Source organism: Pollicipes pollicipes, unplaced genomic scaffold (assembly GCF_011947565.3).
Source record: "Pollicipes pollicipes isolate AB1234 unplaced genomic scaffold, Ppol_2.1 Scaffold_4219;HRSCAF=4965_pilon_pilon_pilon, whole genome shotgun sequence".
In the NCBI taxonomy this organism is placed as follows: Eukaryota; Metazoa; Arthropoda; class Thecostraca; order Pollicipedomorpha; family Pollicipedidae; genus Pollicipes; species Pollicipes pollicipes.
In genome coordinates, this window is record NW_023596448.1 from 13,358,658 (window position 1) to 13,381,233 (window position 22,576).

The 22,576-nt window shown below is 50.6% G+C and overlaps 1 protein-coding gene across 1 annotated transcript in view; it reads left to right on the top strand.

The window, feature by feature from the left end:
- The window catches only part of LOC119095840 (guanylate cyclase 32E), a 165,072-nt gene that overhangs the window by 131,154 nt on the left and 11,342 nt on the right, over nucleotides 1-22,576 (top strand). Inside the window, exons 20-31 of the mRNA XM_037218692.1 lie at nucleotides 7,259-7,435; nucleotides 8,796-8,916; nucleotides 10,481-10,666; nucleotides 11,727-11,910; nucleotides 13,935-14,075; nucleotides 14,962-15,085; nucleotides 15,443-15,548; nucleotides 16,791-16,928; nucleotides 19,160-19,350; nucleotides 19,878-20,013; nucleotides 20,562-20,785; nucleotides 21,711-21,902. Of these exons, the coding sequence (XP_037074587.1) occupies nucleotides 7,259-7,435; nucleotides 8,796-8,916; nucleotides 10,481-10,666; nucleotides 11,727-11,910; nucleotides 13,935-14,075; nucleotides 14,962-15,085; nucleotides 15,443-15,548; nucleotides 16,791-16,928; nucleotides 19,160-19,350; nucleotides 19,878-20,013; nucleotides 20,562-20,785; nucleotides 21,711-21,902 (1,920 nt within the window). The remainder of the gene's footprint in view (nucleotides 1-7,258; nucleotides 7,436-8,795; nucleotides 8,917-10,480; nucleotides 10,667-11,726; nucleotides 11,911-13,934; nucleotides 14,076-14,961; nucleotides 15,086-15,442; nucleotides 15,549-16,790; nucleotides 16,929-19,159; nucleotides 19,351-19,877; nucleotides 20,014-20,561; nucleotides 20,786-21,710; nucleotides 21,903-22,576) is intronic.

Here is a 22,576-nt window from a genome sequence, read left to right on the forward strand (position 1 = left end):
TTGATTCACACAGACAAACGGAATGCCATTTAAGGTAAAATGTGTGGCCAGTAGGAAGATTTCAGCTACGGTAAGACACTAGGGGTAAAGGACTGCACCGTCATGAGGTTATGTGATGTTGTTTGACTGCCTGTAGCGTGGACAAAACTGGCAGTGTCGGACTGAGCCAGCTGAGTTGTGTTTGACAAGGGAAGCGGCCTCGTTGATCTTTTCACATTCTTGCTCACGCAAATAAATTTTTTCGATGCGACAAACTGCTTATACTACAACTAAGGTAAATAGTGAAGTCGAGCACAAAAATTGTCTTTGCTAAGGTTTAGACATTACACATGCATGCCAACATGTGCAACCTGCACAAAAATGGAACTTGAGAATAATTGGCATAAAAATAAGCACTGTTATCTTTTGCAGATCTCGAAGTAGGTCACATTTAATTACCGTCTGATATATCATCTTGACTGTACGTGTTTCATCAATGTAAAGCAGCAGCAAACATTGGATCCTGGCTCAGAATTATGACTCAGTCGTTATCAGATCATCTCAGGTCAAATAAGGTGTGGTTGGGTCAATTTATGATATTTAGGTATGTTCTGTGACGTTTCAAGCATTTACGAACCTCGCTAAAGCATTTCGGTCGGATTCGTGAGACAAAAAAGGGTAGCATTTTGCCTTTAGAAGCGATAAGAAAGAGCTCCATCATGTTTGACCACTCGCAGGTTGTTGATGCTTGGAACATGCTTCGTGTCAAAAGATTTTCATATGTTTTTGCAGTATCTTGTAGCCCCAAAATTCCCCCTCATTCATATTGTCCCACAAAGCTCCGTGAATAGCAGTGTTTTAACTGATGAATCTTCACCATGGTCTACGTTCGAATCCTATCGATTGCTGGCACAATGAATGTCGGCCCTCAAAGTCTTTAAGAACATGAACCTCTTCTGCCCACCTCATTTATGTGCCCTACAGAGGCATTGGTCCAAAATCGGCTTTGCTTCTTCGCAATTTTGTGCACGGATTGGTTTAGCCGTTAAAGCTTTTCGGTGGTGAGCAATGTCACCAGTTGTGCTTAGTTGTTCAATTCGCTTTGTATTATGCAGTGACACTACCACAAAACGCACGAGAATTGCGGAATCAATGTCCCTGGGTGACTCTCATCCGCTACCAGTTATGATCAGCGGTCTGAGCTTACTCCAGCGCAGGGAAGTAGACTGCTCGCACTCCTGGGATTAATACCTTGCGCCGAGTGCCGGCCTTTTCCGGCTTCTGATATTTCGCTCCCAATCACCACGCCACTTAAGCCTGCTTCACGTCGGCAGCGTCATGGTCACGGACCGCCACAACGCAAAAATGTCCAGACAAATGTCTCGGCCCAAAAATCCCGAACGAAGTTAAAATCTGGAAACCCCCGACAGATCTGGCCTTCCCCGTAACGACTCCGCGAGGTTATGGAGCGGGTTGAAAATTTCCACCTATTAACGGAGCACGGATGGGATGGTCATCGCTTTGGACGTGAGAGGGAACTCAGTATATGTGTGGGTTGTTGTGAAGCTGCGGCTGAGGATGATTTGTGTATGACAGCGTGATGCAATTTATTTAGCTTCTTGCATTGCCAATGCATATACAAATATAACTGCCTTGCATAATTAAAACAAGTTGTCATGCTACAAATAAATTACTCTTTTCTACAGATGATACAAAACTAGGTCATAAGATACAACATTTGAAGCCACATCACATACATCATTATCTTAACCAAGATTACACGGATGGGTGTCATATGACCAACATCGCCTGCGCACCCTGAAACCCAAATCATCACCACATAGATTGGACTTTTTATGCGAAGTGTAAGCATGAGCCGCGTGGTAACATAGCAAGTCAATACAATTTCCTTATTAATACAGGGCACTTGGATAAACATACTTCGGGTATAACCTTGTTTTAGAAGAGATAGCAATGCACTAAAATGGCCACCGAAGTTGACAGAGGCAATGTGAAGGCCAAGGGCCCACTGAATATCACAGTCTTAGGGTATATGCAGTGTTCTAGCTTTACAGAAAACTGCCCTGAACGATGTTCTCGCGCTTTTGCTACTTGCTCAAAACCATAGAACGAGCCTATAAATGTTGGAAGAAATGGTAATACTCCAGTTCATTCACCCGAGTGCGTTGCATTTTGAAGTAAATGCATGGCGCATTTGCGGCCACGATACGCAGACCGACATGAGCTTTCCAGTTCCCACTGCGTCCGCACTGTTACGGAGGCGCGGAGGCATATATATTCCGGTAGATATAACACGCCACGTCTGGCAAAATTGTGTTCCAAATCACTACATTTGAAAAGCTTTTTACTGTGCTCCCAAACAACTGTTGCTGTAAAGACAAAATTGGCAGGCATAGTAAGCATTATTGAACACAAACGTGGCATGCGTGAAGAAGTAGGTGCTGTCCACATATAACCAAAACGGAACGTGATGAGAACGAATCAGGGAGATAAAAACAACAACAAAGATAACAAAGTTAAAAGGCGTAGAGCATCATATTTAAGAGAACGTTGTGTGGAACAATTTTCGGCTTTCTTTGGCGTAGGCGTAATGACGACTCTGAGATCGCTGGAGCAACATCTTGTTTAAAAGAACTAATTTCCGTCCCCCAATCCCCATAGAGGTACCGCCATCACTCGACATAACATGTCAAACAGAAAGCAGGAGATGCGGAATAGGTGACAACAGGACAGGACAAGACAGCTTATCGTCTGGGGCAGGATGAGAGAGGACAAGATAGAACAGGATGAGTGGGCGATAGCGGCGCAGGGCAGGAGATAACAGGATTAAAAAGCAGTCATCGTTAGAACGTTACGACGCACTCCGCTGCCGAGGCTATATGCCGTTGCCTGTCTCTCATCCTGGCTGGAAAGCCGGCCCCGCGGGGGATCGAACCCCGTGCCTCTGGTCTCCCAAACTTGTAGTGGTTAACGCAGATGCGTTGACTTCTATACTGTCTCGGCACTCTGGGTGTGTAACAGCAGACAAGATAAGTCTGGACAGGAGAAGAGATTACATGACAGGACAGGACAGAAAAGGAAAGAGTAGTGCGGTACATGGCGCACAATCGGGATGGGCAGAAGGAAATTCATCAAAATAAGTCGAGAAGATATGTCTACTTCATCTTTACCCAATTACATTACGAATCTTGGCTGTTGTTCTCCCCCCTCCCTCCTTCTCTTTCCACCTAGCACTGGCCAATGTCGACATCGCTCCACACAAAACGCCCCTGTGTTCCTCTGAATGGGGAACACTCAACGGCTATCTATGGCCGGCGCAGGCGGTGGTTGGCAGTCGACAGCGCCGCGGTTCGCTCACGGCGGGCCTGCACTTGTTACATTAACGGAGCCACACGTCATAAGTATATATCAAAACGCATGGTACTGCTCACTATTATATTCCAAACTGCACAATAAACACACCTGTTGAAGGTGTCATGTGGTCATAGGGCATGATATAGCCCATATGAACATGTAAGGCTGAACAAATTCGGTGCTGGGCAAAATTTGACCTTTCAAGTATCGACCTAGCAGGAGCAAAGTTAGCAGCAATCTCGAGAGGTCTTTGAGACCTAGCCACTGGTGTTTTTTTACCAGACTTAATCGTTTTTGGTTTGGAAACGGCAGAAGCATGGAGATTAGCGCATCGACCCCCGCTTTCAGTCCGCTGTTTGAAAAACGGCGAATCAGGGCGAGCGTTGTTTATCACTTGCGTTCTCTCTTTCAAGCCACCGGTCATGTTCATGTGGACTGAGTACGCAAGCATCGAACTAGTGACCTCAGGTTACATGGGTGCAGTTTCCTATTCAGTAGCAGTCCCCACCTCACACACCTAGATTCCTGCCTGCCCCAAATTTGTGAAGAAAGTGGGAAAATCCGCGGAACAAGGCGTCTGGTGGCGTAGTTTAGGGGTCGATCATGAAAATATTAATTGCTCAGTCCCCCCGCCATCCCATTTTGCGAAACACGTCCTTGTCATATTATCTGCACCGAGTGACAATGCGCATGTTGTGATGTCTTTTGGCACGTATGCGACATATTTCAACTTCTCTCTACCAATAAAGTTTGTAAAAATACACCCATTTAGTCTGCGCAGATTTGTTTTCATGAGTTATTTAGGAGTTGCCACACGCCATTTTGTATTTTCTCTCTTCGTGACCATGACGGCAAGAACGTCTTTTTTGTCAAATTCACATCACTTAGTTTTAGAGATGCGGTGATGGTAATCTGACTAGATCCGTACACTTGAAAGTACTGTAAGTTTATCTATGTACAATTTGCTCATTTCGCTCAGCATCGGTGCTTCTGATCTTCAAGTTGACTTCAAGAACTCTTACGACTTCGCTGCTACTGCGCAGTCGCACTGTTATTATAATGCATTGGTTGCCACCCCATTGCGCACCGGTAGCTGCGTACGATGTTCATGTTTAGTATTTCGCGGACGTCAGCCCAGCGAAAATCTCCCATTTGATAGCTTTTTCAAAGGATTTTCCCCACCAGCGGCAATTTTTATCTCCCAGATTAAGACCGCGTTCGATCTGTCGTCAGCACGTACGTCAGCTGGAATGCGTGACGTCATGCGTGCTGGCGGTGCGTCTGATGTGTGGGCTGAGAAGAAGGTTTTTAAACTTTACTTTCCCTTCTTCCATAACCTTTTTCTTTAAACCACACACTAGCTCTGGCTTACCGCCGACACACTACGTGCAAAGTGGTGCCTGGAAGTGTGGCTTCTGTTCCAGCATTACTATCATCCATCGCGTCCGCATGTTGAGTGCTTCTTCCCATTCCAAATTCATTTCAATTACGTAAGTTGTTCGGAGCATTAGGGAGGAACCTTATTACACATAGATACGACAGTAGTATTAGCATTATTCTTCGGAGAGAAAAAAGAAACAGGAGAATGGAGATATAGTTGGGCTGATATTTCGGCAACATGCCTTTATTGAAACAATAGCAAAAGCGAATTCAGAATTGCTTACCGATGATCCTGCTCCATTTTTCAGGTTTTTTATAAAGCAAGCCACAGTTTTTACAGGACACGAACACTCAGGGGAGTAAACAAAGAGCGATTGCTAACCATTACCACGATAGAGTGCCCACTTAAGAATTACGATGTAATTCTACATTGTAATTACATTGTACATCGTAACACATGTGCATAATCGTGTACGTTGCCTACCTAAGAATTACAACGTAATTACAATGTACAATTACGTTGTAATTCTTAGGTAGGCACTGCATCGTAGTAATGGCTGGTAATCGCTCTTTGTTTAATCCCCTGGGTGTTCGTGCTCATCGCAGGCAAGTTTGAATCCACTTCTGCTATTGTTCCGATAAAGGCATGTTGCCGAAATATCAACCCAGCTATATTTCCATTGTCATGGTTTTGCTCCGAGGAACAAGGCTAATACTACTGTCTTATCATTGCAATTTCTTTCCTCTAATTTGAGCGTTTACTTATGATGCTATTGATTTGCTGGGCAACGCAACCACACACCACACCCGCTCCTTGAACACGATGCATCACACTGCCTTCCGCATCACGACAGGCGGATTCAGGACCTCTCCAACAGCGAGCCTCCTTGTTGAGGCCCACAAGCCCCTTTTGTCCACTAGGAGAAAGATACTGGGCATGAGATACGCCTGTACATTGGCACAGTTCCCCGATCACCCAACATACAAGTGGGTCTTTTCTCGCCGAATAATACGTATGTGTCTGGCTGGGAGAGTACATCAGATCGCACCTTCCTGCGTGAGGATGTTCATACTTTTGCAGGAGTGTGGCATTGGCACACGGCATGTGATTCGTTGGGAAATTCCCGAGACCCTTCCACGGAGGCTCTACCCACCAGCGGTAGATGCCTCACTTTTGCATTTCGAGAAGAGGCAGGTATCCCCGGATGAGTTTCGGCTGAGGTCTTTGGAGCTGATCGCGTCGTTCCCGGATCATAAAGAAGACCCACACGGACGGTTCGAAAGCGGATGCCGGTGTTGGATGGGCTTTTGTGCAGGGTCCTGTCACACGGTCTTTTGCTTGGCCTGGTCACGCATCGGTCTTCACATCCGAGCTAATAGCCATTCTTAAAGCACTTTATTTTATAGAAGTTGACAGTGAGGACCAACACTTAGTTTTATCGGGCTCTCTTAGTAGCCTTATGGCACTGCAGGTTTTGGATTCATCACATCCCATCGTTCCGAACATTTCAATTCTTCTTACTACTCTGTCCCGATTCGGGAAGCACGTGGTATTCTTCTGGATACCAAGCCACGTTGGCATATCAGGTAATGAAGTAGCTGATGCCGCAGCGCGGCGTGTCATACACGCATCTGGCATCCCTACTATGACAGTCCCTGCTAACGAACTATATGCAGTGTTATCTGCATTCATGTTGAAGCAGTGACAAGCGGGTTGGGGTGTGCATACCGCCAATAAACTGAGAGAGATAAATCCCCCGTTGGGACCATAGGCGTCCAGCTGTCGTAAGGTGAGGTGGGAGGAAGTGACGCCATGCCGCCTGGGAATAGAACACACATACGCAACTCACCGATACCTGTTATGCGGGGAAGATCAACCGCGGTGTCCTCGCTGCGGGGATCGTTGCACCGTCCGACATGTCTTAATAGATTGTGCCCACTTCGCCCCGGAACGCATGCGCCATTTTGGATCAGGGTCCGTGCGTCAAACGCTCTATGGTGTGCCTTGGAGACGACTCGAGCTCAGTAAATGACAGTCGCATGACGGCCGTGCGCGGTTGTCCCAGACCCCCGGCTGAGTGAATTTAAGTTATGTGTCGCGTATTACCTGTAGGTCCGCAGTGGGACCGGGCGGGTCCAGACTTGACTTCAAGACCACCTGCTGCCGTTTCTGGAGAGCCTAATCCACCTAATCAACTGCCGTCGTGCTGCCAGACCCGAGATAAAGTCCTGCTGCCGTTCAGAGGTTATCAGATCGATTCAAGCAATCTGACAGTGCAGCCACATCTGGGCACTACATCATAGCATTTTTTATTCCCCAAGCTTCCATATCGACCTTACAGGCCTCCTTTCATGCCGCCACATCCGGGAGTTACGGCACGACCACCCACTGCCGTTTCTGTGCTGTCTGATCTACCCAACTGGCCACACCTGTATTGCCAGATCCGAGAGCTACGGCACGACAACCTACTGCCGTTTATGTGCTGTCTGATCTACCCAACTGGTCACATCCCTGTATTGGCAGATCCGAGAGCTGCGGCACGACAACCTGCTGCCGTTTCTGGGCGCCTCGGTGGACCCGGGCCAGGTATGTGTGCTGGAGCCGTATTGCGCGCGCGGCAGCCTGCAGGACATTCTCAGCAACCACGACGTGGTGCTCGACAACATGTTCGTGGCCTCGCTCATCTTCGACCTGCTCAAGGTGAGCAGTTGGCGGGCCTTACCCTGGGCATGCATGACTTAAAATGATGGTTCCATATGTAAAGGTGTGAATGGTTGGGGTTTCCACGAAATATTTTGCACATCTCCGCGAGCGTATAGCTCAGAAGCCAGAAGGGTTTGGGCCTTTGAAGGTTTTGGGTCTGGGTCTTTTGGGTTTGGGAAAGACAGGGCTGTGGACTGCACCCAACGATCTTCCAAAAGGCTATTTCAGTTCAAAACAACATACAAATGTGGAACATTCCCTTTAATGTGACGTCATTCCACGCAGTCCAAAGCGCTGCGGTCGCGCACTAAGTGGCGGTATCTGGCTTTAGCCTCATATGTCATTGGTTGAGGAAACCTCTTTCTACTTCTGTGTGATAATATTACGCTCTGGTGGATACGCTTTTGAGACATTATTTCAGTTTTCCATCGATCACTTTTCCGGGAGTCGCTTCGCAACGTTTTTGAGCTGGATTTTTGTGAAAGTGCTTCGGTGCAAACTTACTCGCAAGACCTGGGTTGTAAACGGGGACAGACATAATATTTTTGACAGTTGGAATCCTTGATTGTCATGAAACGGAAGTTCAATAGTAACAGCTGAGTATGAGTGGAATTCAACGATCGATTTTCTGTGGAAGTTTAGTATATGTTTGTGAACCTGTTACGGGCTTGACATATTTCGCCTCTTTTGTTCTGTTTTAAGCTTTGCAAGCCGGTAAAAACACAACGTTCTTTTAGCTTACATTTACGTCTCCATCACTGCATTCACATAAAGGCATACTGCTCTACTTGCTGGGGTGTCATGGACAGCAATTGATGTTGTGCACAACTTCGAGATGCATTTGAACACCCATGTTTTGGACTGATATCTGCGTTATGTGTTTGCTTAATTGCTGGGGTGCTTACTTCATGTCCGAAAGCTCTAGTCCACCCTACTGCCAGGGGTGCAGGCAGGTTTTGTGGCGGGGCGGAGGCAACAGAATCTGTGACGACGGGGAGAAGACTTTTCCCTGCTTACTGCTACCAGTGTGGCTCTCCCACCCCTAGCAAAAAAACCGTCGCGACGGCTTACCACGGGCACGGAACCGGACTTGTTTAAGCTTTGAGCCCCAATTCCCTAATGTGACACGGCGACCTTTGACAGCATTAACAATGGAATTGCGACAACCCTTGAGCCCCCCCCCCCCCCCGTCCTTCCCCTACTTCCGACATCGGATCAATTCCCTCGTCCACTGTCCTCGACCCGCGAGCGCTTATGGCCGAAGCGTTCTCGGACAATTAGCTTGATGATGATAGTGAGCAATGAAGCCATGTGCCGTTCATTTACTGACGGCGGTGATCTGCTGCTCTTGTCACAGGGCATGATTTACCTGCATGACAGTGAGGTGGTGTCGCACGGCAGTCTGCGCTCCTCCAAATGCCTGGTCGACTCTCGCTGGGTGCTGCAGATCACCGGCCACGGCCTGCACGAGCTCAAAGGTCAGCCTGTGACCCCGCGTGCACACACGCACACGGCCAGGTCCAGTCATGTCATGAGGAGGCTGAAAGCCAAGGTCGGGTCGTGGTACACGCCACATAGAAGGTTAAAACGGGCTTAGTGATGCACAAAGAGGAATGGTCCGATGCGCTGATGGAAAGATTGGGTCACCTGATGCTTTTGTGGAAAAGGCGGGTTGGCTCCTTAGTCTTTATTCTCCGGCTAGGAGAAGTCTTTTGCTCAATATGCTTGTTGGGTGCTGGAAACACAGAGGCCCTTTCAAGCCTCTGGAGGCAATCGATTCCCATGCCCACGGTATACCATGGGTATGGCTATGGCATAGGATGCTTAAAGGGGTGTCCATGGTCCCCTGGGCGAAATATTACATGATCATCCAGCAACGTTATGCTTATTCGACTACCCGTAGCGTGTGTTGCCATGTTCCTGAGTGTTTTAATTCAGGACAGTGCCGTATGCGCTGTCCCTCATTGCTTTTTGGAATATGACCTTGACATCTGATCTTGAAGTGGGTGTGCCCGGGTATGTTCTGAACTTTCGCCAACCTACGATCTCGCCCAAGGTTAGCGATATTTAATTTTCGTTTTCATAGCGTAGGAAGCTAAGGTCCCTTGTTGACATCTCGCTACATTCTCCTGCTCAGGAAAGTAAGATCCCTGGCTCCTCGTGTGTAGGAAAGGGGGCGGGGGATAGTGGAGGTGCGGTGTAACCGGGTAGGTAGCATCGAAGCCAACTATCGCATTTTCGACGCCCGAAAGAGTGCTTGGTGTGCGGCAAACAGCATCGAGCTCCCTTAAAAACGATCTCATCATGACCATGATACTTCATAACTTCTTATTTTTGGTCTGTATGTGTGTATGTCACAAAATGGGTGCACTGTAAAACCTGATTACATTCATTTGAGTGACGATGCTGACTGAAGTGAGCCGCTTCGATATTATTATGGTTTGCGTTAACGTCAACCTTATGGTAAGACTCGATGTGGTTTTCAGCCTGAATGACGTGATGTAAATCTAAGCATAAGTGATGCGTCTTACCATAAAACCATTTGAAATGTACAAAATTCCTGAAAAACCCTGCTGCGCACCGCCAAAATATCTCGCCAAGTCCCGATTTTGGCACATTATCACAATGCATACCCTGTCTGGATGCATGGGTATTGATAACTGAAAAACCCTGAATATTTGGGAATACCCCGAGTTTTCATAAACATATATTTAATGATAAATGATGATTAATCGTTTTCAGAGTGGCGAAGGGCATGTTTTGTCGGGAACAAGGCAGGGCCGCCACCCATGGCGCCCGGAACCCACGCCCTTGCAACATGTGCTCCCTAGCGCCTTTCTAACCACATTTTACCCCACTGGTTTGGAATTCGTAGCAAACTCGGAAGCTGACCGCCCTCAGCAACCTGTGGGCGTCCCCAGCCAGCTCTGAATCATGCATCTCTTTCCAGCCTGTGGACCAGTGCTCTGTGTCGTCCCCAGCCCGCTCCAAAGCTTACATCACTCCCCGGCATGTTTACCAGCTGTCTTGGATCGTCCCCAGCCAGCTCTGATGACAACAAAACCACCAATCAGCGCGCGCTGCTGTGGAAGGCGCCGGAGCTACTAAGGAATCCTGCTCACCCGCCACGGGGCACGCAGAAGGGCGACGTCTACAGCTTCGGCATCATCTTGTACGAGATCATTGGTCGCAAGGGACCCTGGGGCGACACCACGCTGTCACTCAAAGGTAACTTGGCCGGTGCAGGGTGCGCCGTTGCTGGAGGAAAGCGAGGTGACGGGCCGATGAAGCACAACACAGTCATTGAATCAGCCCGGAATAGGCAGTGGAAAAGATTGGCACTGGCTTACTCGGACATTTTGCGGTCAGACAGGGTGCTGTGAAGCGGAGCAGGAGATGGTGCTTAGGAATGGGGAGGGAAGGGGGTGGCTAGAAGGTTACTGGAAGGTTAGGCAACGGGATCGTTGGAACGGGACAGGTCCTCGGCGTTTTCTTTCCTTTTCTTTTTTTTTGCTTCAGATTTTCAGGGTGCTCCCGGAACAGACCCTCCCGTTCACATCAATGTTTTATTCCATCCGTTTAAGCAGTTCAGGTGTTTAATTTGATGCAAAGTTGCGCCATCACCAGGTCGTGAACGCTTCAGCCGAACGTTTGAGCTTCCGAAACTATGGAACAAGACGCATCGAAGCTCCATTTTTGCGCGGTCCAATATCGATTAGAAGTCATTGTCTGAGAAGTTGCCACGCATGCTTAATGTCAGTCGTGCATTAAGTCTGGCAGCTTATAATTTAAAGACGTGTGCGCCCGCAGATACCACATCGCGGTGCGTCGAACGTCGCGAGTTGCGACTAGACTATGACAGCACCGAGCCATCCTTCAGCCGCATGCAATGAACATTATGTGTCACACGACGCCCACGTGAATGTCAGGGTCCGCGCATTACGACGCGGCAGCCCCTCCCCTTGAAGTCCATCGGTGCTGTGCAGAGCCAGCCGACGTGGCCCGGGTACCTGAGCGCCGCCGGCCGAAACTTATACCGCCGTAATGTTCACCAGCTTGACTCGCCACGATAGCACTGTTTCTCTCGGCAAGCAGACTCTCAAAACACGGCGAACGACATGGTCGCCACGCCGGGGGCCTGGCGTTTGCCTCAAGTGAGTGTCGAGCCAGGCGCGGTTGTGACATTCCAGAAACAAACAAAGCTATCTCCCAGCCGCAGATGAAGCGCGAATTAACGCCGGTAAGCTCGTCGTGCTCGCCGTCATTGTCCATGCCCGGTCCGTTCCAGAGATCCAGGAACGGCTGGTGCACCCGGAGCTGTACGGCGGCCGCGTGCTCCGGCCCGACACAGAGTGGCTCAAGTGTGCCGACCACGTGCAGCGCTGCATGCACGAGTGTTGGCGGGAGGCAGCCGACGAGCGGCCAGACTTCCGCTTGATCCGGCTCAGCTTGAAGGAGATGCAGGCTGGACTGTGAGGAGGCTCTCTCTCTCTCTCTCTCTCTCTCTCTCTCTCTCTCTCTCTCTCTCTCTCTCTCTCTCTCTCTCTCTCTCTCTCTCTCTCTCTCTCTCTCTCTCTCTCTCTCTCTCTCTCTCTCTCTCTCTCTCTCTCTCTCTCTCTCTCTCTCTCTCTCTCTCTCTCTCTCTCTCTCTCTCTCTCTCTCTCTCTCCTCTCTCTCTCTCTCTCTCTCTCTCTCTCTCTCTCTCTCTCTCTCTCTCTCTCTCTCTCTCTCTCTCTCTCTCTCTCTCTCTCTCTCTCTCTCTCTTTAGAAGCAGAAGTTATGTTGTGGTACATTTTAAGGAGAGGCCAGTTCTTGCTGATAACTTACATTAGTTGCCTGGCCGTTGTTTTATGTTTTTACAAGCAACGCTCACAGAACTCACAGCATACAGATTTCAAGCTCGACCTGGGCTGTCGCTTGTGTCAAGCGTATGCTCATTACTTGTTTTATTGCAATATATTATTTCTAGTTGCCGGCTGGGAATCCTGCAACCCTAGACTGCTGTTCCATAATTTTTAGCCCGCACCATGCCTGAAGTGAAATAATTAACAAAATTGCTCGGCTCAATTGGCGCGCAATGTTGACACCACATGAAAAGAAAAGCTATATATCCGTTGTTATGTCATTCAGGTAGACAGCCCTGCGCGTGTACATGGTAAATGATGTCATTCCCAGCTGGCACCCCTGCCGACAGCTGAGGCAGCAAGTGGCAGCGGGCCACGTGCGACCTAGTTTGGCTGCGGAATAGTTTGTGCCGAGTTCTCAGTCATTGGCCACAGTGACAGAGTGGAAAGTACTGCGTCTTGTGTGACCTTAGTCTTCCCTGGGATACGATTGGTGCTTGACCTGATCTCGGCAGACGTTATGACGCGGACTTGGAAAACGTCGCGGGTCGAGCAGCATGTGATGCAATGCCTCACCAGCACTGACGAACAGTTCATGGGAGGGAGTCACAGTCTGCTGTGTACACGGCGATCCCTCACCAGCACTGACGAACAGTTCATGGGAGGGAGTCACAGTCTGCTGTGTACACGGCGATCCCTCACCAGCACTGACGAACAGTTCATGGGAGGGAGTCACAGTCTGCTGTGTACACGGCGATCCCTCACAAGCATTGACGAACAGTTCATGGGAGGGAGTCACAGCCTGCTGTGTACACGGCGATCCCTCACCAGCACTGACGAACAGTTCATGGGAGGGAGTCACAGCCTGCTGTGTACACGGCGATCCCTCACCAGCACTGACGAACAGTTCATGGGAGGGAGTTACAGCCTGCTGTGTACACGGCGATCCCTCACCAGCACTGACGAACAGTTCATGGGAGGGAGTCACAGTCTGCTGTGTACACGGCGATCCCTCACCAGCACTGACGAACAATTCATGGGAGGGAGTCACAGTCTGCTGTGTACACGGCGATCCCTCACAAGCACTGACGAACAGTTCATGGGAGGGAGTCACAGCCTGCTGTGTACACGGCGATCTCTCACCAGCACTGACGAACAGTTCATGGGAGGGAGTCACAGCCTGCTGTGTACACGGCGATCCCTCACAAGCACTGACGAACAGTTCATGGGAGGGAGTCACAGTCTGCTGTGTACACGGCGATCTTGGCCGGGGAGCTTCTGTAACTGTTCTGATTGTTTAAGTAGGGACCATAGGACGACCCGAGTCCTGCTTCACAGTCCCCTTACTCGTCAACGAGATTCTGCGTCCGTGGAACTGGGCCGGCGACATCGCTCCAGAGAGCTATAGAAACACATAGTCTGCTGTACGATTGCTACACGTCGCTTCGGATGCCTCTCCTGCCTGCTTTGTTTTGGATGGCTCTCGCGCCAAACATTTACATCATGTGTTTTAGGCCCGCGTGGTAAGGCACGAAGCTGCTGTAAATTTGAGCTATAGGCGCTACGTGACAGAGCAGGGCGTCATCATCACCCGGCCAGCTGCTGCCAGTCTCTAGGCTCTCTCGCCAGAGGCTCCATGCTGATGCCGGCAGGAGGCCCAACATCTTTGACAACATGCTGGAACTGATGGAGAAGTACTCGTACAACCTGGAGGGTCTGGTGCAGGAGCGCACCCACCAGCTGATGGAGGAGAAGAAGAAGACGGAGGAGCTGCTGTACCGCATGCTCCCCAGGTCCGCCCCGTGATTCCTCGGCCCGAAGCCGACAGATTATTTATGCTCCCCGTGGGACTTCTGGCCTAACGCTGCCGCCGCTTTGGATGTGATGCGTGTACACCATGTTTTCGGATGCTACCAACATATTAAACACATGTTATTGAGTAGTTGGTGTGCCTCCATACATTCCCGAAATTTTCTCTGGCACAGAAAATGTGATCGATTTGTTTGGTCAATGTTGTTGTTTTTATGTATCATCTAGGACCATGTCAATGGCCTAAGCATGGTGTTTGCGTTCATGTTCGCATCAAGTTTGCTAGTGAGCCCACAGCCGGCGTGAAGGTGATGCTTCGCTGGGTGGATGGTCTATCCTCACGACAAGATTACAGGCGGACGTCTTGTGAACTTACGGTGCACTGTGCAATCTGCAATCATGAATTGTTCCTACAATACCTAAGCTGGGTGCCTTTCACCGCCGCCGTGCGGAAAAACGTTGTTCAGAAGAAACGTTTAATAAATGCACGAGGCAAATCAGTGAAGCCCGTTTACCGTCAGATGTATCTCTGCATTTTACAGCTTAAACGGAGATGGAGACTTACATGTTACTCTGTTTTACGTTAAGATTTACTAGCATTCTTTTGATGGGATGAAGTCTGACAAAAGTATTCGTTGACGAAATTTACTCATCTTGTAGATGTTTTCTGCTAGCAGTATTAGCAAAGTAAATTTGAAATGCATATATAAATGTGTGAGAGGGCCGCTTTAATGTTGATATTTGATTCCGTGAAATACCAAATGTGTTTGCGTCACCATTACAACAAGCTTAGCGTGGGTTATCGTCAGGGGAAAATATTATCGAATCCCGTAAGTGTAGCTGCAGTCTAACCCACATGCTCTTCACCAGGACAGTGGCTGAGGCCCTCAAGCGTGGAGAGCCGGTGCTGCCCGAACACTTTGACAGTGTTACGCTGTGCTTCAGCGACATCGTCGGCTTCACCGCACTCAGCGCCACCTCCACGCCGCTGCAGGTGCTACAGCAGGCGGCAGCTGGCTTAAGTCTAGTCCCTGGGCGTCAGACCCATGTTACATACTGTCACCAGTGTCTGGGCGGCACAGAGACATCATAACATGAAGTGGCCTTCCGCGTTGGTTTTCGCTGATGTTAGAACTGATTCGTAGATGTTTAACGCACAGTTGTTGGTATTCTGGTATCAGCTAATTGCCTGCCCCGCTTCTCTTTAGATTATGATGTTTTCACTCTCGGGCTACGGACGGACGATCCAGACCGTGTCTTTCAAAACAAATTGTTATCTGCTGGATGCCTTTCGCTTATTACTTGTCACGAACCACTAAAATGTCAAGTAATGATGTGCCTTCCTCGGCAGGTGGTGGATTTGCTCAACGAACTATACACTTGCTTTGACTCGATTATCGGGAACTATGATGTCTACAAAGTGGAGACGATTGGCGACGCTTACGTCGCCGTCTCAGGTGAGAATAAGTGCCTCCAAAAACTGAACATCTGTCGGTGACTAGTGCTGACGGCACGGACTGACAAGCAGCTGGCATGTATAAATGATGTCATGTCCCTCAAACATGTCAGACCAAAACCTAGTTACCTGTGTACTTGTTCATCTGTGCCCGCTGCTGCACAGCGAATCTGAACGGTTTTCTGTGAACACGGCAGGGGTTTCAGCAATTTTATATTTCCGAAGTTTTTTAACTTTAGTTGACCAAACGTCTCAACCGACCTCCAAAATGCCTGACCGTCTCAACCGACCTCCAACTTGACCTCCAAAATGAAAGACGTAGCCTAACAAGATCTGATTAAACACGGCCCAAACTCCCAGGACACCTAAAGATCACATATCACATATCACACATGTGTATACATCATCAGCAATTCCTCTGCCCTGCCTGACCAGACAAAGTTGATCAGATGTACCCAAGCATATCTCTAAACATCGTCATAGGCACGCATTCTATATCGTAAATTGAATCTGACCTAACGAGATCGTGCGTCATGAATTAACAGGCTGGGCGTTACCTGACATAAGAGCCTGGCCCGTCACGTGCCCAGCCCTACCAACTCTGTCACGTCCCTGGCCTGACCTGGTCCGTCACGTGCCCAGCGTGACCTTTCGCGACCTGACTTAGTCTCTCAGGATTGCGAGCGGAGCGACTTGATAGGATCTTACTTGGCATGGCCTGACACTATCTTTCATGGACAGTATCACAGATCAATGTCGTCGATTCTCCCTGCCATGGACAGAATCACAGGTCATTGTCATCGACAATGTGTGGAATTTACCAGATTGATGGAGAAAGACCTATATGACCTAGTAGTGTGTCAGGGCTGCTGCAACCAGGCTCAACTTGGCATGGCGCGATCTGACCTTGCACGCGCCGACTGGCAGAAAAGTGCCTGACAGGTAAATCTGACGTCACTTGACCTTGTCTGACACAGTTGTCATTTACGTCCAGTGACAGACTGTGCCCCTTCTATGCTGACCTACTCGTTCGTGGCCCAACCTTGACCAGGTAGAACTGACCTGAACCTGTTGTCAGGGTTGCCAGTAACTCGACCGACCTGACCTGACCTGCCCCTCAGAGTTGCCAGTAGCCCTCTCTGATACGATCAACTCCACTTGATATACACGACGGTACCTGATTTAGCCGACGTGACGTGACGTGGCGTGACCTGACCTAACCAGACCTGGCCTGACCTGGCAGGGCTGCCAGTCCGGAACGGTGACAAGCACGCGCCTGAGATCGCCTCCATGGCGCTGCACCTGCTCCGACGGATCAGACGCTTTGAGATCCTGCACCGGCCAGGCGAGCTGCTCAAAGTCCGCATGGGAATACACACCGGTAAGGGTCCTAACACATGGCTGGGCGTGGAAACTCACATACCGGTAAGAGTCTCTGACACACAGCTGAACATGTAAATGTATACCGTTAAGGGACTCTGATACACAGCTGAGTATGGAAATTCACACACCGCTAAGGGGCTCCGGCACACAGCTGAACATGTAAATTCGCATAGCGGTAAGGGGCTGCGACACACTGTTAAGCATGGAAATGTAAACCGTTCGAGGGTTCCGACACACTGCTGGGCATGGAAATACATACCATTAAGTTGCTCCGACACACAGCTGAGCGTGGAAATACGTACTATTAAGTTGCTCCGACACACAGCTGAGCGTGGAAATATACACCGGTAAGGGGTTCCAACACACAGCATGGGAATTCACACCGATAGGGGGGTGCGATACACAGCAGGGTATACGAATTCACACGCTGTTAAGGGGCTCCGACACACAACTAAGTATGGAAATTCACACACCGGTAAGGGGCTCCGAAACACAGCTGAGCATGGGATTACACAACGGTAAGGAGCTCCGAAACACAGCTGAGCATGGGATTACACACCGGTAAGGGGCTCCGAAACACAGCTGAGCATGGGATTACACAACGGTAAGGGGCTCCGAAACACAGCTGAGCATGGGATACACACCGGTAAGGGGCTCCGAAACACAGCTGAGGCATGGGATTACACAACGGTAAGGGGCTCAGAAACCACAGCTGAGCATTGGATTACACACCGTAAGGGGCTCCGAAACACAGCTGAGCATGGGATTACACAACGGTAAGGGGCTCCGAAACACAGCTGAGCATGGGATTACACACCGGTAAGGGGCTCCGAAACACAGCTGAGCATGGGATTACACAACGGTAAGGGGCTCCGAAACACAGCTGAGCATGGGATTACACACCGGTAAGGAGCTCCGACATGGGCGCTGAGCATGGATGCACACACCGGTAACGGGTTACAAAAAAACAGGCAGGCACTGACAACAGTATACAGCATAAGTGAGTTCGCACAGATGGCATGACACGGAAGGTGGTAGGTGCTGGCAGTATGCTATGTCGCCCAACAGAAAAAAACGACGAAAAACGGTGTTAGGCCTGTTTTGTTGCCACCGATACCACACAGTCATGATCAGCAGAAAACGCCCATGTTTATCCATTATAGAACATATGGGTCTGTCTTCTTATTGTTTGACGAACTCTTGGTCAGCGGCCATGCCCCTACTGCAACGTACTTACCTCCTCCATTCTGATCTGCCTTTGTACGCGTCTAAACTTACATCTGTATGAATTAACCATGCCCTAGCACTGAGCCCTGCACTGGGCTGCTGCGAACCAGCACTGAGCCCCGCACTGGGCTACTGTGTAAGCAGCACTGAGCCCTCGCTAGGGAGCTCAACAATGAGCGCTGAGCGCTGGTCGGGTGGCCAGGACGGCGGCGTCTGTCGCAGTTGACGCGGCCGGTGGTGCCTGTCGCAGCTGGCGCGGACGGTGGCGCGGACGATGGTGTCTGTCGCAGCTGACGTGAACAGCGGTGTCTGTCGCAGCTGACGCGGACAGTGGTGTCTGTCGCAGCTGACGCGGATGGCGGCGTCTGTCGCAGCTGACGTATTGCAGCTGACCCATACAGCGGCGTCTGTCGCAGCTGACGCGGCCGATGGTGTCTGTCGCAGCTGACCCGGCCGGCGGTGTCTGTCGCAGCTGACCCGGCCGGCGGTGTCTGTCGCAGCTGACCCGGATGCGGTGTCTGTCGCAGCTGACCCGGCCGGCGGTGTCTGCCGCAGCTGACCCGGCCGGCGGTGTCTGCCGCAGCTGACCCGGCCGGCGGTGTCTGTCGCAGCTGACCCGGCCGGCGGTGTCTGTCGCAGCTGACGCGGACGGCAGCGCCTGCCGCAGCTGACCCGGCCGGCGGTGTCTGTCGCAGCTGACCCGGCCGGCGGTGTCTGTCGCAGCTGACCCGGCCGGCGGTGTCTGCCGCAGCTGACCCGGCCGGCGGTGTCTGCCGCAGCTGACCCGGCCGGCGGTGTCTGTCGCAGCTGACCCGGATGCGGTGTCTGCCGCAGCTGACCCTGCCGGCGGTGTCTGCCGCAGCTGACCCGGCCGGCGGTGTCTGCCACAGCTGACCCGGCCGGCGGTGTCTGCCACAGCTGACCCGGCCGGCGGTGTCTGCCGCAGCTGACCCGGCCGGCGGTGTCTGCCGCAGCTGACCCGGCCGGCGGTGTCTGCCGCAGGTCCGGTGGTGGCTGGGGTCGTCGGGCTCAAGATGCCTCGCTACTGCCTGTTCGGTGACACGGTCAACACGTGCTCCCGCATGGAGAGCACGTCCGAGGCCCTGCAGATCCATGTCTCGGCCTCGCACGCCGCCATGCTGCAGAAGCTCGGCGGCTACGTGCTCGAGTATCGTGGCGAGATCAGCGTCAAGGTCGGTGGGTGGGCTTCTGGGCGGGTAATGCGGGATCGAGACCCAGGCTGGGTGAAACTTTTTGTCGGTGGCGGCCATACGACCGCCGTAAGAATCTCTGGTGCTAATGAGCTCACCTATTGTATCAGCTTAGACGCTGCATCAGGCAGTCAACAATGTAATGATTATTAGCCAGGGATCTGGCCAGAGACATAGCGTGTACCGGGATTGCTGGAGTAAAATTCTCCGACGCAGACGTTTTATTGTATATTAATTATTGGTGGACACGTAGAGTGGTTAAGAACGACATAACCATTAACATTATATGGAGATCAGTTTTAATATTTATCGAACTCGTCGCGGCCTCTAATGGAACTGCGCCGTTCAGCTTCCGACCAAAGTTATCGTGACACATTTGTACATTAAGTTACAGGGTGCAGGCCATTGCCACAGTTTATATTCGTCTTTGCTGAGACAAAGCACGACATGCGTGGTCATGACGTAGAAGCCGTCAGACTCATGGGGTTCTCTCCCTGCGCGCACACTAGGGCAAAGGTCAGATGCAGACCTACTGGCTGATTGATGAGGAACAGGGAGTCGGTCGGCCGCACCGGACACTCGTGACCTCGGCTGACCCCGCCGCCGAGGGCAGTGACCTTCGACCCGCCCCATCCAACGAGCTTGGTGAGTTGGCCCGGGTGTGGATGGAAGGCGCGAGGGTTAGGAGCTCAAGGAAGCTGCTACTCGTGCTGTCAGTTTGGTTCTCAAACGGTAGCCCATGATGAGGATGAGACAGACAAGAGGCCCTTGGCTTATATTTTGTTCCTACCCACTCTTGCTTTCGGAGCAATATATATATATATATATATATATATATATATATATATATATATATATATATATATATATATATACCGTATGAGCTAAAGTTGTTCAGAGTGAATTATTTTAGCCTTCCAGAGGTGTTTTTTTCACAGTCCGGTGCCATATACTATCTGTTACACATTCCTAATGTTGAGTCTCTGTTCGTTTCCGGGCGAACACCTTTTTGCACTATGCACATTTTCGAAACAGTTTTTAGTTGTTGTTCATTAACTTCATGTTGAGTGTCTCATTTCTCCTATTTGTCTTCAAAGCACAATAAGTAGAACATAACGTCACATTGTTTTTGGCGTTGCTCTAAAATTGCAACACAGTGATAGCTACTACACTGTAAGGTCCCGGTCTCGCAGAGAACCCCATGTCGGGCTGTCTGGTGCGACTTCCGCCATCGCCGGCGCTCGTGCCACCCTCGCCCACGTGCAAGCTGGAGCCGGCGCGGCACGTGCCTTGCACCACGTGCCGCCACGGGCGCGACGCCGACTCCAAGTGGCGGGAGAAGGTCATGAACGGCGACGCTGGCAGCCTGTGCCGTGAGCGTAGCTGGAGCTTCAACCTCTTCGATAACGCCCACCAGGTGCTTAGCAGCCGCGGCGGCGTGGCAGCCGCAGCACCCGTGGCCGGCAGCATCGATACGCTGCCCGCGATCACCTGGCCTGTGATTCGGCTGTTGCTGCTGTTTGAATAGCCGTGCGGTTGCCGGCATGCGACTTATCGCTAAGAAATCGCTAAATTATACCCGATACTGATATGGGAAGACGGCGCTTTCTATTCGCGCACAGAAGACGCATAATGAACTCCCGGACTATCTATGACTTCTCCCGATTGTCTCTTTGCCAAAGCAGTCAAGGATACATTTCATGGGACATCTGAGGATGTTGTTACCTGTTTGTGCGGTGGAGTTGTGACTGGTGTGCATTTGTGTGGAATTCAGCGTTGTTGGATTCCACAGTCTGTGTCCGCATGACATATAAGTCGTCCATTTATCTGCTGGCATGGATTGTAAAATCCCGGAGTTGATTCGAGATTGCCCAAAGACACGCCAATATCAATGAAATACTGTACCTAGCTGTACAGCTTGAGAGCTAATCCATGTCTGCCAGATGTGTGTCTGCCCTGCGGTGATCACCCCGTATGGTAGGCGGGGCCTGAGAGAAGCGCAATAGAGTGCTTCTGGTGCTGACCTTTGCCCGCGGAAGCCAAGCTAGCGCGACCCTTTTACCTGACCGTGGACTGACCGTCAACGCACGACTGTACTCTTCGACACGTGACAGACTGTAAACTGATCCTGGATCGCCATTTGGCTGCCCCGTCATTGGCCTACATCTAGCGTAGGTGTGAATAACGTCATATCACCAGCGGTGGTCCACCAGTATCAGCAGTCTACAGGTCATAGGTCAGATGGTCGGTCTGTGGCGGACCTCCCCCTCCCCTAATCCCGATCCGTGACCTGTGACCTCACTGACCGGCGCCCGTATCCTTGCGTCGCTCTGCCGCGTCAGGTGTACAAGACCAGCGCCACGAAGCAGAGCCTGATCGCCAAGCTGACCAAGAAGCCGTTTGCCCGCCACTGCGGCGTGTCGGAGGTGCTTGGGGCGGACAGCAGCTCTCTTCGGGCGCTGCTCTCGCCCAGCGAGGAGCCCGCCAACTGGCTAGGGACCGCTCGCAGGGATCACGGCGATGACGTCATCGAGGTGGGCATGTGTGACCTGCGAGCCGGTGTACTTTGTTACCGGCAAAACGTTCGTTGTAGTTCCGTCTGTAATTGCATGGAACACGCCTGGTGTCGCGTGATACTGCATCGGTCGAATGCAATCCTTCTCTAACAAACACTTCAAACAAGTGTTGGTAAAGTAAAGATAAGCTTCTAAACATAAAGTAACCTAAAAGTAAATTTCATCTGCCTTCTCGAACATGCTCGCTCCAGCAATACGCATGCATACAGGCCACTTGCATTAAACATCTTCAATTACTGAAGTTTCTTTACGCGTAAAGCAAACGTAAGCTTCTGAACTAAAAGAAACTAAAAGTAAACTTCCGCTGTCTTCTCGAGCATGCCCGCTCCAGAAATTCTTCTACATGCAGGCCACTTGTATTTAACATCTTCAGTCGCTTAAGTTTTTATGTCAAGCATTAGAACAGTTAACTTAACGCCGTCATGCCTAAGGTAAAAATGTTGCAGGTAAAAAAATAGTCCGCTTAGTTTTTTCTTTCCGATATGTTTTACAGCCCGGCTGCCTACAGCCTTGATGTGGTTCCGGAGCGCGTCAGGAGCAGCAGCATGCATTTTACTCCCTGAGTTCAATAAATATGACAGCTCATGCAATTTTTCTCGTGGCGGATGACGAATGGTCTAGGGTTGACGGCT